General features: G+C 48.5%; 1 protein-coding gene across 1 annotated transcript in view; it reads right to left on the bottom strand.

Annotated features, from left to right (window-relative positions):
* Positions 1-12,590, bottom strand: part of NCOA1 (nuclear receptor coactivator 1) — a 270,616-nt gene that overhangs the window by 72,799 nt on the left and 185,227 nt on the right. The window contains 1 exon segment of the mRNA XM_063123721.1: positions 6,320-6,414. Coding sequence (XP_062979791.1) covers positions 6,320-6,414 — 95 coding nt within the window.

Raw genomic sequence — 12,590 nt, 5'->3', positions numbered from 1 at the left:
CTCCGCAGCCAGAGGTGAAAAATGCAAACGGCACCACCTTTAACGACGGACCTGGGATGCCTCTGGATTTCGATGGAAGATCTTGAACATTTGGGATCACAGGGGATGGGGCCAGGGGAGGGGGGACGGTGAGGAATGTCGAGCAAAGAGGCATGATGGATTTCTGATTGCTGTACGTTTTTCAAACACGTGGGGAGACCTCCCTCAGGTATGCTTCAGAGATCAGCGGGGGCTGATGGACGCCTGTCCAGTCATAATTTGAGACTGTATATTCATAGGCACAACCACCCACGTGTGCATAAAGCTCCCCTCTCCGGGAGAAGGCACTGCCTGGCTAAGCAGGCAGACACAATTTACTCGGCTGCACACATGTTTATTTTATTTCTGACCGGATGGGGTGTTTTCAACCAGTTCTGGATGGGGTTGCACTCTTCCTGGAGGAGCAGGTTCATAGCTTGGGGGTTCTCCTAGAACCATCTCTGTCACTTGAAGCTCAGGTGGCCTCGGTGGCACGGAGTGCCTTTTACAAACTCCGGTTGGTGGCCCAGCTACGCCCCTATCTGGACAGGGATAACCTGGCTTCAGTTGTCCATGCTCTGGTAACCTCCAAATTAGATTACTGCAATGCCCTCTACATGGGGCAGCCTTTGAAGACGGTTCGGAAGCTGCAGCTTGTGCAAAAATACAGTGGCCAGATTGATAACTGGAACAAGGAGGTTCGAACATATAACACCGATTCTGGCCCACTTGCATTGGCTGCCTATACGTTTCCGAGCCCAATTCAAGGTGCTGGTTTTAACCTATAAAGCCCTATATGGCTTGGGACCGCAATACCTGACGGAATGCCTCTCCCGACATGAACCTACATGTATACTGCGCTCAACATCTAAGGTCCTCCTCCAAGGGAAGCTTGAAGGATGGCAACAAGGGAGAGGGCCTTTTTGGTGGTGGCCCCCCCGACTGTGGAACTATCTCCCCGATGAGGCTTGCCTGGCGCCAACGTTGTTATCTTTCAGGTGCCAGGTCAAGACTTTCCTCTTCTCCCAGGCATTTAACACCATTCAACAACGCTAAGTTTGTTTCTTAACGGACCCCCAGAACTGTCGTTTTTAAATGGATACTGTTGTTTTTATACTGTTGTTCTGATGTTTTAAATTTTGTATACTTTTAATGTTTACTGTTTTTAACTTTTGTAAACCGCCCGGAGAGCTTCGGCTGTGGGGCGGTATATAAATGTAATAAATAAATAAATAAATAAATAAATTTATTTTCACTGGAATTGACGTTTTCCCATCCTGCGGTATTAGCTGCTGGAAACAAGCAATCTCAACCCGACCCAACCCCCCTCCCCCCCACTCCAAAAATTGGCCCATGACAGCTGCAATTTCCCTTAGTCACAGCTGTTGCCTGTTCCTAAGCAACCAGGGGCTTTTGCACCCCGTGCTCCCACCCCCTCCGGGGCAGCTTGCGGAATGGAGCCGAGCGAGTTCCTGTCTGCATTAAGACTCTCTCTCCTTCCCTCCCACCTCACCCAACTTTCCGCCTGTTCCAGCACTTCTTCCAGCCCCGCCGTAAAAACCAAGTCAGGCGGGATATACAGGCGGGCCAAAGGAACAGAGTGAATCAGCCGCTTGAAATGGTATCGGGTGTAAATCAATCTCCGTTCCATTAACGCAGCCCCGCCTGGGGGCTAACCAGCGCGCAACGGGTCCTGAATAATCCATTTCCGGAAATTAGGAGCAGGGCCCCTGCCTCCCTCTCTCCCGAGTAGCCTCATAGAATCATAGAATAGCAGAGTTGGATGGGGCCTACAAGGCCATCGAGTCCAACCCCCTGCTCAGTCGGACAGCAATGAAGAATGTACATTCTTTAATTCAAAAAATATTGACAACAAATATAGAAATGAAACCAGAAGCATTCTTACTTGGACTAATGGACAAACAAACAAAAGCGAAGGATTGGGGGGGGGGATTTGTTTTTGTATATGGTGACGGCAGCAAGATTGCTTTTTGCACAGAACTGGAAAGGCCCAGCGATACCGACAATGGATAGGGTGACCATCTGAAAAGGAGGACAAGGCTCCTGTATCTTTAACAGTTGCATAGAAAAGGGAATTTCAGCAGGGGTCCTTTGTATATATGGAGAACCTGGTGAAATTCCCTCTTCGTCACAACAGTTAAAGCTGCAGGAGCTATACTAGAGTGACCAGATTTAAAAGAGGGCAGCTTTAACAGTTGTGATGAAGAGGGAATTTCACCAGGTTCACCATGTATACAAATGACATGTATACAAATCCCTTTTCAATACTACTGTTAAAGATACAGGAGCCCTGTCCTCCTTTTCAGATGGCCACCCTAACAATGGAGGAATGGATATTGAAGATGTTGGAACTGGCAGAGATGGCAAAACTTTCAGTAATAATGAGAGAAAGGTCAACAGTCACATTTATGTTGGAATGGAAACCTTTGATGGAATATCTGAAAGAGACAGAGAAAAATGATGTATTTGTCTGTGGATTTTAAATCAAGAGGGGGAAAGGGAACAGAAGCATAATTCTGTGAATCCAATGTACCGTATTTCTTCGATTGTGAGACGTCTTACAATCTTATTGATTGTAAGATGCGCACTAATTTCAGTAACACCAACAGAAAAAAAAGCCCTAAGTCACACCCGTGATTCTAAGACGCACCCCGCTTTTAGAGATGTTTATATGGGAAAAAAATGTGTCTTAGAATTGAAGAAATAGGGTATGTAAATTAGGTGGAAGGGTAATTGAGAAATTAAGGGGCATTTCTGGCATGAAAAGGGCGAAAGAAGAAAAATATATCCTAACCTCACCCCTAAATGTTTTTTTTTTAGCGTAATTGTAGCTGTTATATGTATTTTCGTTGGTATGTATTACGTGTGTTTGTATGATGTATGATGTTTGTTTAGATGTTGTTGGAAAAGATAAAAATGATGAGGGGGAAAAAGCAATGAAGAATTCACACGCAGAGAGACCCTTGCGGCTGGTTTCTGAAAGGTGGCAGGGAGCACAGCTCAGAAGGAGCAACACATTTGTGAATGAGATGCCGGGCTTTTCCAGAAGGCAGTCCTGGGGGTGATAATGTGGCGTTTGTGTCCCACGCTTGCCATGCCCCAGCTGCCACGTTCGCTGTCTACACATTATGGGAAAGGAGCACAGCAGCCTTTTGAAAATGAGTACAGTGGATGCCAGTGGCTCCGATGTTAGTGGGGCATGAATCCGCTCCAGGTTTTAGTCAGAACTCTTCAAGGCGCTATCCCCGGTGCAAAGCGGCTCCTTTAGGGTTCTGACTGGTACCAAATGAAACCCGGAACGGATTCACCACCCCACACTGACACTGTAAGCAACATCACACCTTGGAAGAAACGCTGGCTAACGCTGGCTACCCTCACTTCTCCGTGGAGACTCAGGCCATAGCTAGACCTAAGGTTTATCCCTGGATCGTCCAGGGATCAAACCTGTTCATCTAGGTGACACACAGGGGATCCGGTGCTCAGGCAGGGGCGAACCCGGGATGATCCCAGGATAAACCTTAGGTCTAGCTGTGGCCTCAGTGACTTCCTGTTTTCAAACAGGAAGTAAACAAGGTGCACGAGGGCCATTCAGTCCCTGGTTGTGAGCACGCTGCTTCTCCCGCACACAGCAGGAGAGAGCAGCAACTTCTGGTTTAAAAAATATTCTGCAGTTTTTCTTGCGGCGCAAGGCAGACCAGAAGGGGCGGAAGGCGAGAGAGAGGCAGACGACATCACGTGAGGGACCTCCGAGGAATCCGTGAGTGCCCAGGAACGTGCGTGCAAGAAAATGCTCGTCAGATGGGGCTTTGTAATCTCCATCATCCACTGCCCCAGAACCAGTGAGAACTCCTTTAGATAGGTTGGATAGCTGCTTTTGACTTTTGCCTGGTTCCCACTGAAAGCTGGAGCAGATTTACCAGCCCACTGACATCCTTTAGAGATCTGACTGGTTCTGAACGATCGCTCCGTCAGCGTTATTCACTGCCCTGACTTCACACTTCAGATGGCTCCATTAAGAGTTCTGACTGGTTCTGACTGAAATCTGGAGTGGATTCACTGCCCCACTGACATCAGAGCCACCAGCCTCCACTGACTGTGTGCTTGGGTGGGTCCACACTAGGGTGACCCTATGAAAAGGAGGACAGGGCTCCTGTATCTTTAACAGTTGTATTGAAAAGGACATTTCGGCAGGGGTCATTTGTATATATGGAGAACCTGGGGAAATTCCCTCTTCATCACAACAGTTAAAGCTGCAGGTGCCCTGCCCTTTTTAAAATCTGGTCACTCTATGTATAGCTCCTGCACCTTTAACTGTTGTGATGAAGAGAGAATTTCACCAGGTGCTGCATGCATAACAATGCCTCCTGCTGAAATTCCCTTTTCTATGCAACTGTTAAAGATACAGGAGCCCTGTCCTCCTTTTCATATGGTCACCCTAGTCCACACAAGCTCCAAAGTGGGGAGGAGGAGAGGAAACACCAGGAGAGAATAAAGATGGGAACAGGTGATGTGTTCATGGCTCAGCTGGGGAGGGACTTGGGACAGGTCTCCCAGGGCCTGTCCCTAGAAAGGGATTGGGCAAATTCATGCAGAATTTCTCAAAAAGCTGCAAGAGCCCTGCCCTCTTTAGTATCTGGTCACTCTAGTATACCTCTTGCAGCTTTAACTGTTGTGATGAAGAGGGGATTTCACCAGGTGCTGCATGCATAACAATGCCTCCTGCTGAAATCCCCTTTTCTCTGCCACTGTTAAAAGATACAGGAGCCCTGTCCTCCTTGCCATAGGGTCACCTTAGGATTGCCTTTGGCTGAAAGTTTTAAAAAAATGTTTTTACATATATGTTCTCTGTATGTGTGTTATCTGTACATACGTTTGACGTAAATGGTTTTTGTACTTCGTATAATGCGTTTTAACGTTTCTTAATTTTTGTGAATTGGCCAGAAAGCTTCGGCTACGGGGCAGTATAGAAATATAAAAAATGAACGTACGAAGATGTGAAGGTGCCCAAAGTGTTGTAGTCTTTAAAACTCTTTTTAAAAAATTCCCTCCCCCTGCAACTGTTATGGAAAAATAACTGATTACCCCCCCCCCCCTACTCCCAGGTAGGAGAGAAAAGTCCCATTTACCTATTTGGGTAAGGTCATTTACTCAGGGGTAAGGACGAGTCCTAGCTGCTGGTTAAATCACCAGGTGCTTGACACACACACACACACACCCACACACACACCCTCTTATTTCCTTACCCCACAGCTCAGTGGGAAACCAGGGAGAGAAATAAGAGGTGGGAATCTCACCCATCGAGAGGAATGTCAGGTGACAAGGGAGGGTGAAACAGGAAGGTTTCTGCCACGTAGGCAAGGGGAGACAGGAATGTCCCAGGGGACATTGCGAAGGGGGGGAACCAGGGAGGGAGTGGTGGACAGAGATTAAATGGAATACGTGACAGGAAGGTCCCAGGATTCATTACTAAGGGAATCGTGTGATAATGGAGTTTGCAAAGTCAATAGGGCAGCCTTCTTCAACCTGGGGCGCTCCAGATGTGTTGGACTACAACTCCCAGAATGCCCCAGCCAGCTGGCTGGGGCATTCTGGGAGATGCAGTCCAACACATCTGGAGCGCCCCAGGTTGAGGAAGGCTGCAATAGGGTCTCTCACCCATCTGGGCATGTCAAGAAAACAGGGAGGAGGATCAGCTGTGACGATCTGAGCAAGCAACCAATTATTTGCATACAATGCTTCCCCCCCCTGTATAAAATGAAACGTAAACTTCTGTTCCGGGCCTTTTCCCTTACCTTGACAAGGGAGAGGGACCTTTGTACAAAGAGATTTTTGGTACCCGAGGTGGAAATAAACTTTCCTTTTGGAACTGCATCCGGATGCCGTTTTATTTGATTTCATTGGGTTGCAATCCACAATTTTCTAACACAACCATAAGTACTAGAAACATTATTATTATTATTATTATTATTATTATTATTGGGATTCACCCAAAGGATCTTTGAAATAACCGCCCAGAGGCTGCCTGTTGTGCCTGTTCTCGCCTAGATTTAAAGCACAGCTTGGCATACTTAATCCATTTGCCTCAGGCCTTTTTCCAACTTCTTTGGCAAATGCTAGGAAGGCAGGGCTTCACGGCCCCTTGCGGGAGGCCTCAATTCCCTCTTTCCAGCTAATTTTAAAGGAACAACCCTCCCCGGTTTCCAAGAGGTCGAGGCATTGCGAATGCGGGAAAGCGTATTCCCACAGACCACGTGGAGCAGCTGCTACCCGAAGCGCATACCTCCAGGAGAAGAGGCCCCAGGGATTCCTTCTCAATCACTCCTTGACTGCTGGACGAGATATCGGACTTCTGGACATCGTCATCAGCTGTTTTCTCTGCAACACAGAAGAAGAAGAAGAAGACACGTTTTGCTCAGAAAGAATTCACTTTCAGTTTTGAGCATGTCTGAGCTGTTTCAAAGAATCCGTAGAGAAAGCAAAACCATTGTTTTACACCACTTTTGCCAATAAGGTCACGAGGCTAGGAACACGACAAGGAAAAGGAGAAAACAAACCCGGGGGGGCGGGGGGAACCTGCACGGCTGAAGCCAGATAAGCCCACCCATTCACTGGCAGGGGTAGTCCATTATTATTACTATTACTATTATTATTATTATCATCCCAATGCTGGGCCTCAAGGAGGCATTACGAAATTTAACACATATACATTAAAAACCTATAAATAGACATTTACAAAAGTTAAAAATATAGAATCATAGAATAGCAGAGTTGGAAGGGGCCTACAAGGCCATCGAGTCCAACCCCCTGCTCAATGCAGGAATCCACCCTAAAGCATCCCTGACAGAGGGTTGTCCAGCTGCCTCTTGAAGGCCTCAGTGTGGGAGAGCCCACAACCTCCCTAGGTAACTGATTCCATTGTCATACTGCTCTAACAGTCAGGAAGTTTTTCCTAATGTCCAGCTGGAATCTGGCTTCCTTTAACTTGAGCCCGTTATTCCGTGTCCTGCACTCTGGGAGGATCGAGAAGAGATCCTGGCCCTCCTCTGTGTAACAACCTTTTAAGTATTTGAAGAGTGCTCTCATGTCTCCCCTCTCCAATATTTAAATACTTAAAGTGACAATTTTAAAAGTCCTTCGCACAGACGGAGGGGTTCAGATTCTTCGCCAAAGGCCTGCTGGAACAAAAAGGGTTTTGCCTGCCTCCAAAAGTACATCAAGGAGGGAGCTGGTCTAGCTTCCCCAGGAAAAGAGTTCCAGAGCCCTGGAGCAGCCACCAAGAAACACAAGCATAGACCCCTTGGCCCCGAAGAGGAGTTTTTCAAGTACAGCTCAGGTAGAATAATAGAATAGTAGAGTTGGAAGGGGCCTACAAGGCCATCGAGTCCAACCCCCTGCTCAATGCAGGAATCCACCCTAAAGCATACTTGACAGATGCTTGTCCAGCTGCCTCTTGAAGGCCTCTAGTGTGGGAGAGCCCCCAACCTTCTTAGGTAACTGATTCCATCGTCGTACTGCTCTAACAGTCAGGAAGTTTTTCCTGATGTCCAGCCAGAAACTGGCTTCCTGTCACTTGAGCCCGTTATTCCGTGTCCTGCACTCTGGGATGATCGAGAAGATCGAGTAAAAGGTTGTCACACAGAGGAGGGCCAGGATCTCTTCTCGATCCTCCCAGAGTGCAGGACACGGAATAACGGGCTCAAGTTAAAGGAAGCCAGATTCCAGCTGGACATCAGGAAAAACTTCCTGACTGTTAGAGCAGTACGACGATGGAACCAGTTACCTAGGGAGGTTGTGGGCTCTCCCACCCTAGAGGCCTTCAAGAGGCAGCTGGACAACCCTCTGTCAGGGATGCTGTAGGGTGGATTCCTGCATTGAGCAAGGGGCTGGACTTGATGGCTTTGTAGGCCCCTTCCAACTCTGCTATTCTATGATTCTATGATTCGGATTGCCTAGCGATACTTTCCCCTTGCGCCTTCTCCTACGCTACATGGTTTGGCTCAGCACCACCCGCTCTCTCTGCAGGTGACCACCACGCCGTGGCTGCTTTCTGCTTGTGCCGCCTGGTGGAACGGAGCAGACAGATTCCTCTGGGGGCAGCTGAAAGTGCGCAGAGCCCGGCCTGCAGATGAGGGGTGTCTGGGGAGCGGCGGGAGGACGACTCTGGGTGCCTCACAGCTCTGCAATTCAGCGTGATCTCCTAAAACTCAGTGCCGGCTGCTCTTCTCAAGAGCATTTTGCACAGGCTGAGCTGGAAATCACACGTCAAAAGCAGGCACACAACGCACAAGGCAGGACAAAAGGATTTTCCTCCCCCAAAACCAACCCGAGCCCGGAGCACAGTCAGAATAAGGCTGGTTTAGAACGAACACAGATTTCTGTCCTGGGTGCCATCCCCAACTTCATAGATTCGTTACTTAGGAATAAGGCAACGGCTTTCCCCTTCTAATCCTTTAATTGGGCTGCGGAATCCTCCTCCAACTTGAGCAGAATGGTTTCATACAGCACTTCCAAGCCTATTATTCAAAAGGATTAGTGGGTGGAAGGAGGCCTCCTCTGTTGTGCCTGGGAGCCCTTTCCACCCCCTCGGCTTCAGAAACACGGGGACATTCAAAGAAGAAGTGTCTTTGCTGAAGCAGAATTAAGATCGGGAGGAATAATAATAATAAAAAATTCGACATCTCCAGCCCCCAAACCAAGCCTCAGCTTTAATTTAAACACACACCTCCTTATACGCGTTTAGTTTTTATGGTCGAAGTGGCAATTTAACAAGCGTTTTCGTACATTCCAGAGGCTGAAGTACCTCTCGGTCGGCTCTGGGCAGAGCTGGAAACCTGGGAGTTGCAGGAGGAGGCGTCTGGGTCTTGCCTTTCTCAGGTTGAATAAGAAATTTAGAAACTAGTCTGAAATTGGATGGGGCAGATAGTGGTGTACCCCAAAAGCAAAACGGGAGGCTCCCTCCCTCCTCCTGCCCCCAAAAGAGGCTGCATTGACATTTGCGCCTACCATTTTAGTCAAATGCAAAAATTCCAGCCGCTGTGATACCTTAAAATGTAGTTACATTTATGGGAAATCTAGGAAGGCATAATATTTAAAACACTATTCCTATCCAGTGGGATTCTGAGATGCAGAGTGGAGAAGGCAGTCAGCTTTCTGCCTTATTCCTAAGTAGCGAATCTATGAAGCTGGGAATGGGACCATGAGCCCAGGTCACAGCACCACAGTCAGGTCTCCCGTGGAAGGAGCAAGGCCTTTTTGGTAGTTGCCCCAAGGCTAAGGAATGACCTCCTGGATGAGGTTTGTCAAGGCCCCTCCCTGTTAGATTTGCACACACACACACAAAACCCTCCGCACCCAGGGCCTCTCACAGGTACGCGGCAGCTGGCTTTTTATCTGCTGAGTTTGCAGCACCACTGAAATCCTGGACGACAGAGCAAGGCGGTGGAACGGTTACTCTGAGCAAAAGACGTACAGAAGCAGGGAAGAGCAAGATGCAAAATCCAGAAGTCAGACATAAAAAGAAAAGAGAGCAGGAATTGAGGACAGCGCAAATGCTGAAAATGAATGAAAAATAAGAAGCCTCTTATACAGTGCAGGGGAAAGTTTTGAGGGAAACAGCTTCATTTCGAATCAGCCGGAAACGCAGCGTGGTGCCTTCACGGCCCTTTACCGAGAAATTGTTTCAGGTCACAAGAAAGGAGAAGGAAAGTAGATCGCTTGCCCGTGACTTTCGGTGTAAATGAAAACATCACAGCCTCCCCACTCCCCGTCTCAAAGCTCCATCACACCGTGGACACTCAGTTACTTCCTGTTTTCAAAAATATTTTGGCGTTTTCCTGGTTTTTCTTGTGGCGCAAGGCAGACCAGAAGGGGCGGAAGGGGCGCGAGAGGCAGACGACGTCATGTGAGCTCCCTCCGAGGAATCCGTGAGTGCCCAGGAATGCGTGTGCAAGAAAATACTCGTTGGATGGAGCTTTCATTCTTTCCATCTCTGACTGCAAGCACTGGAATTCAAAGGGTGGCCCTGGAAAATCCTTCCCCAAGGAGAGGCAAGGAGAGGTCCGCCTGCTTCCACAGTCCCAGAAGCAGCCCCGTTGCCACACGAACTCCAAACCCGGGCGATCTCCTATAGTGGGCCCTGCCCCGTGACACACGGAGCGCTGGGGTGGAGCGTGCCACAGGGATGGGAAACCTGGCCTCCCCCAGATGTCTGATGCCCATTGGACCCACCGGGGCAATGGGCAGGGATGATGGGACTTACAGTCCTACATCAGGGCCACAGGTTCCCTATCCTTGACGTCCAAAAAAGGAGGAAGAGTTCACTGCAGCATTGGGGCCGTGCCCCCAGGGACCTCGCCCAGATTGCTCTTGCAAGCAGACCATCGTCCGCTGACCCCCGTGTCAAGTGAGTACGACCGGCTCCAGTGTGCCAGCATCCTCGTGCTCTGCATTTGTTCACCTCTCTCCCGCATTTACGGCTGGTGGGAACAGGGAGACACACGGCACGGTGTCCCCAGACAATAGGGGCATTTCTCTCTCTCTACACATTGCTGAGGTGGAGAACTCAGTGGCAACCCCACATTTCTCAAAATGTGTGGTTCAGCCCTCGGGAGAATCGACATGCATTTTCATAGAATCATAGAATAGCAGAGTTGGAAGGGGCCTACAAGGCCATCGAGTCCAACCCCCTGCTCAATGCAGGAATCCACCCTAAAGCAGCCTGACAGAGGGTTGTCCAGCTGCCTCTTGAAGGCTTCGAGTGTGGGAGAGCCCACAACCTCCCTAGGTCACTGGTTCCATTGTCGTACTGCTCTAACAGTCAGGAAGTTTTTCCTGATGTCCAGCTGGAATCTGGCTTCCTTTAACTTGAGCCCGTTATTCCGTGTCCTGCACTCTGGGAGGATTGAGAAGAGATCCTGGCCCTCCTCTGTGTGACAACCTTTTAAGTATTTGAAGAGTGCTATCATGTCTCCCCTCAATCTTCTCTTCTCCAGGCTAAACATGCCCAGTTCTTTCAGTCTCTCTTCATAGGGCTTTGTTTCCAGACCCCTGATCATCCTGGTTGCCCTCCTCTGAACACGCTCCAGCTTGTCTGCGTCCTTCTTGAATTGTGGAGCTCAGAACTGGACTCAATACTCTAGATGAGGCCTAACCAGGGCCGAATAGAGAGGAACCAGTACCTCACGCGATTTGGAAGCTCTACTTCTATTAATGCAGCCCAAAATAGCATTTGCCTTTGCTATGATAGCGAACCACACGGAATAGGTCCTGTGATTTCTATGTGCTCTAGAAGCAATGCAGCTCCACACTGGCCCCCAGTCCGTCACCCCCCCACACACACACCCGCCTCCATTCTGGGAGCAAGGCATCACAGAGGCCCGAGCGCAGGGTTGGCGTTGCTTCCCATCCCAAGCCACTGGGGAGACAACAGAACACCCACCCACATGCACAGCTGCGGCTCCCTTGATGCAGAGCTTTGATTTCCAGTTAATTAAAATCAGATGTCACAGACTGTGGTGTGACCATCGATCAAGGACTTGACATACAGTCATGGCATTCATTAGCACCCAATGCGGAATTCGTTAATGCAGCATAACCCACCAGGAAGGACGAGCAGCAGAACAGCTACTCTGCGTGGCAGAAGGATTGGGGACGTGTGTGTGTGGGTGGGTGGGGGAGTTCACAAGATACATGTTTGACAGATGTGTGGCTTGAGCAAGCCTTGGCTAGCACAGCCAACGGCCAATAGTGCTAGGAGTTGAAGCCCCCAAATGCCTGGTGCTCAACTTTCTGCCCACCCCTGGGCTGGAATTTGTCACCCTGATCTGCTAATTTCCACCTGTAGGATTTTTCTTGTATGGAGGAGAGTTTATTCATGTGAGTTTCTACTTGCAAGGTGAAGTTGTACAACCCAGAGAACCACATTATTTATTTATTTATTTATTTGCAGCATATATATATATATATATATATATATATATATATATATATCTGAATATGATAGAATCTCTCAGCGGTTCACAACATTAAAACACAGTATTAAAACACAGCATTAAAACACTTCCAACTACAATAAAGGAGCAGTAAAACGGAGCAGTAAAATGGAGTGGCCTAATTAATTCACTCATGGCCCAGGAAAAGCCTGCGTGAACAAGTGAGTCTTCAAGAGGCGTTTAAAAGATGTCGCATTTTCTGCCTCCCAAACTACATGAGGGAGGGTTTTCCAAATGGTGAGAGCCGCTACAGAGAAGGTCCTTGCCTGATGTTTGTGAGAACTGGACTACAGGATAACACAACATACAGACAGCGGGCCTTCCACTTCTTCCACATCCCTGGCCAATTGCTTTCGCTCTCTCACCACCTTGCTTATTCTCCTCCACTTCCCCAACCAAATCCCACCGACTCTCCTACCCTGCTCTTAATCTTGGACAAAACAAACAGATCCTGAAATAAAGAAAAAATGGGTTTTTGCAAACCAAACTGTATACATTCAGACACAGATTAAGGGCTCCATCAGACGAGTGTTTTCTTGCATGCTTGTTACTGGGCATTCA

Source organism: Elgaria multicarinata, chromosome 4 (assembly GCF_023053635.1).
Source record: "Elgaria multicarinata webbii isolate HBS135686 ecotype San Diego chromosome 4, rElgMul1.1.pri, whole genome shotgun sequence".
NCBI lineage: Eukaryota > Metazoa > Chordata > Lepidosauria > Squamata > Anguidae > Elgaria > Elgaria multicarinata.
Note: the sequence above shows the minus strand (reverse complement) of the source record. Positions and strands in the feature narration are given on the sequence as shown.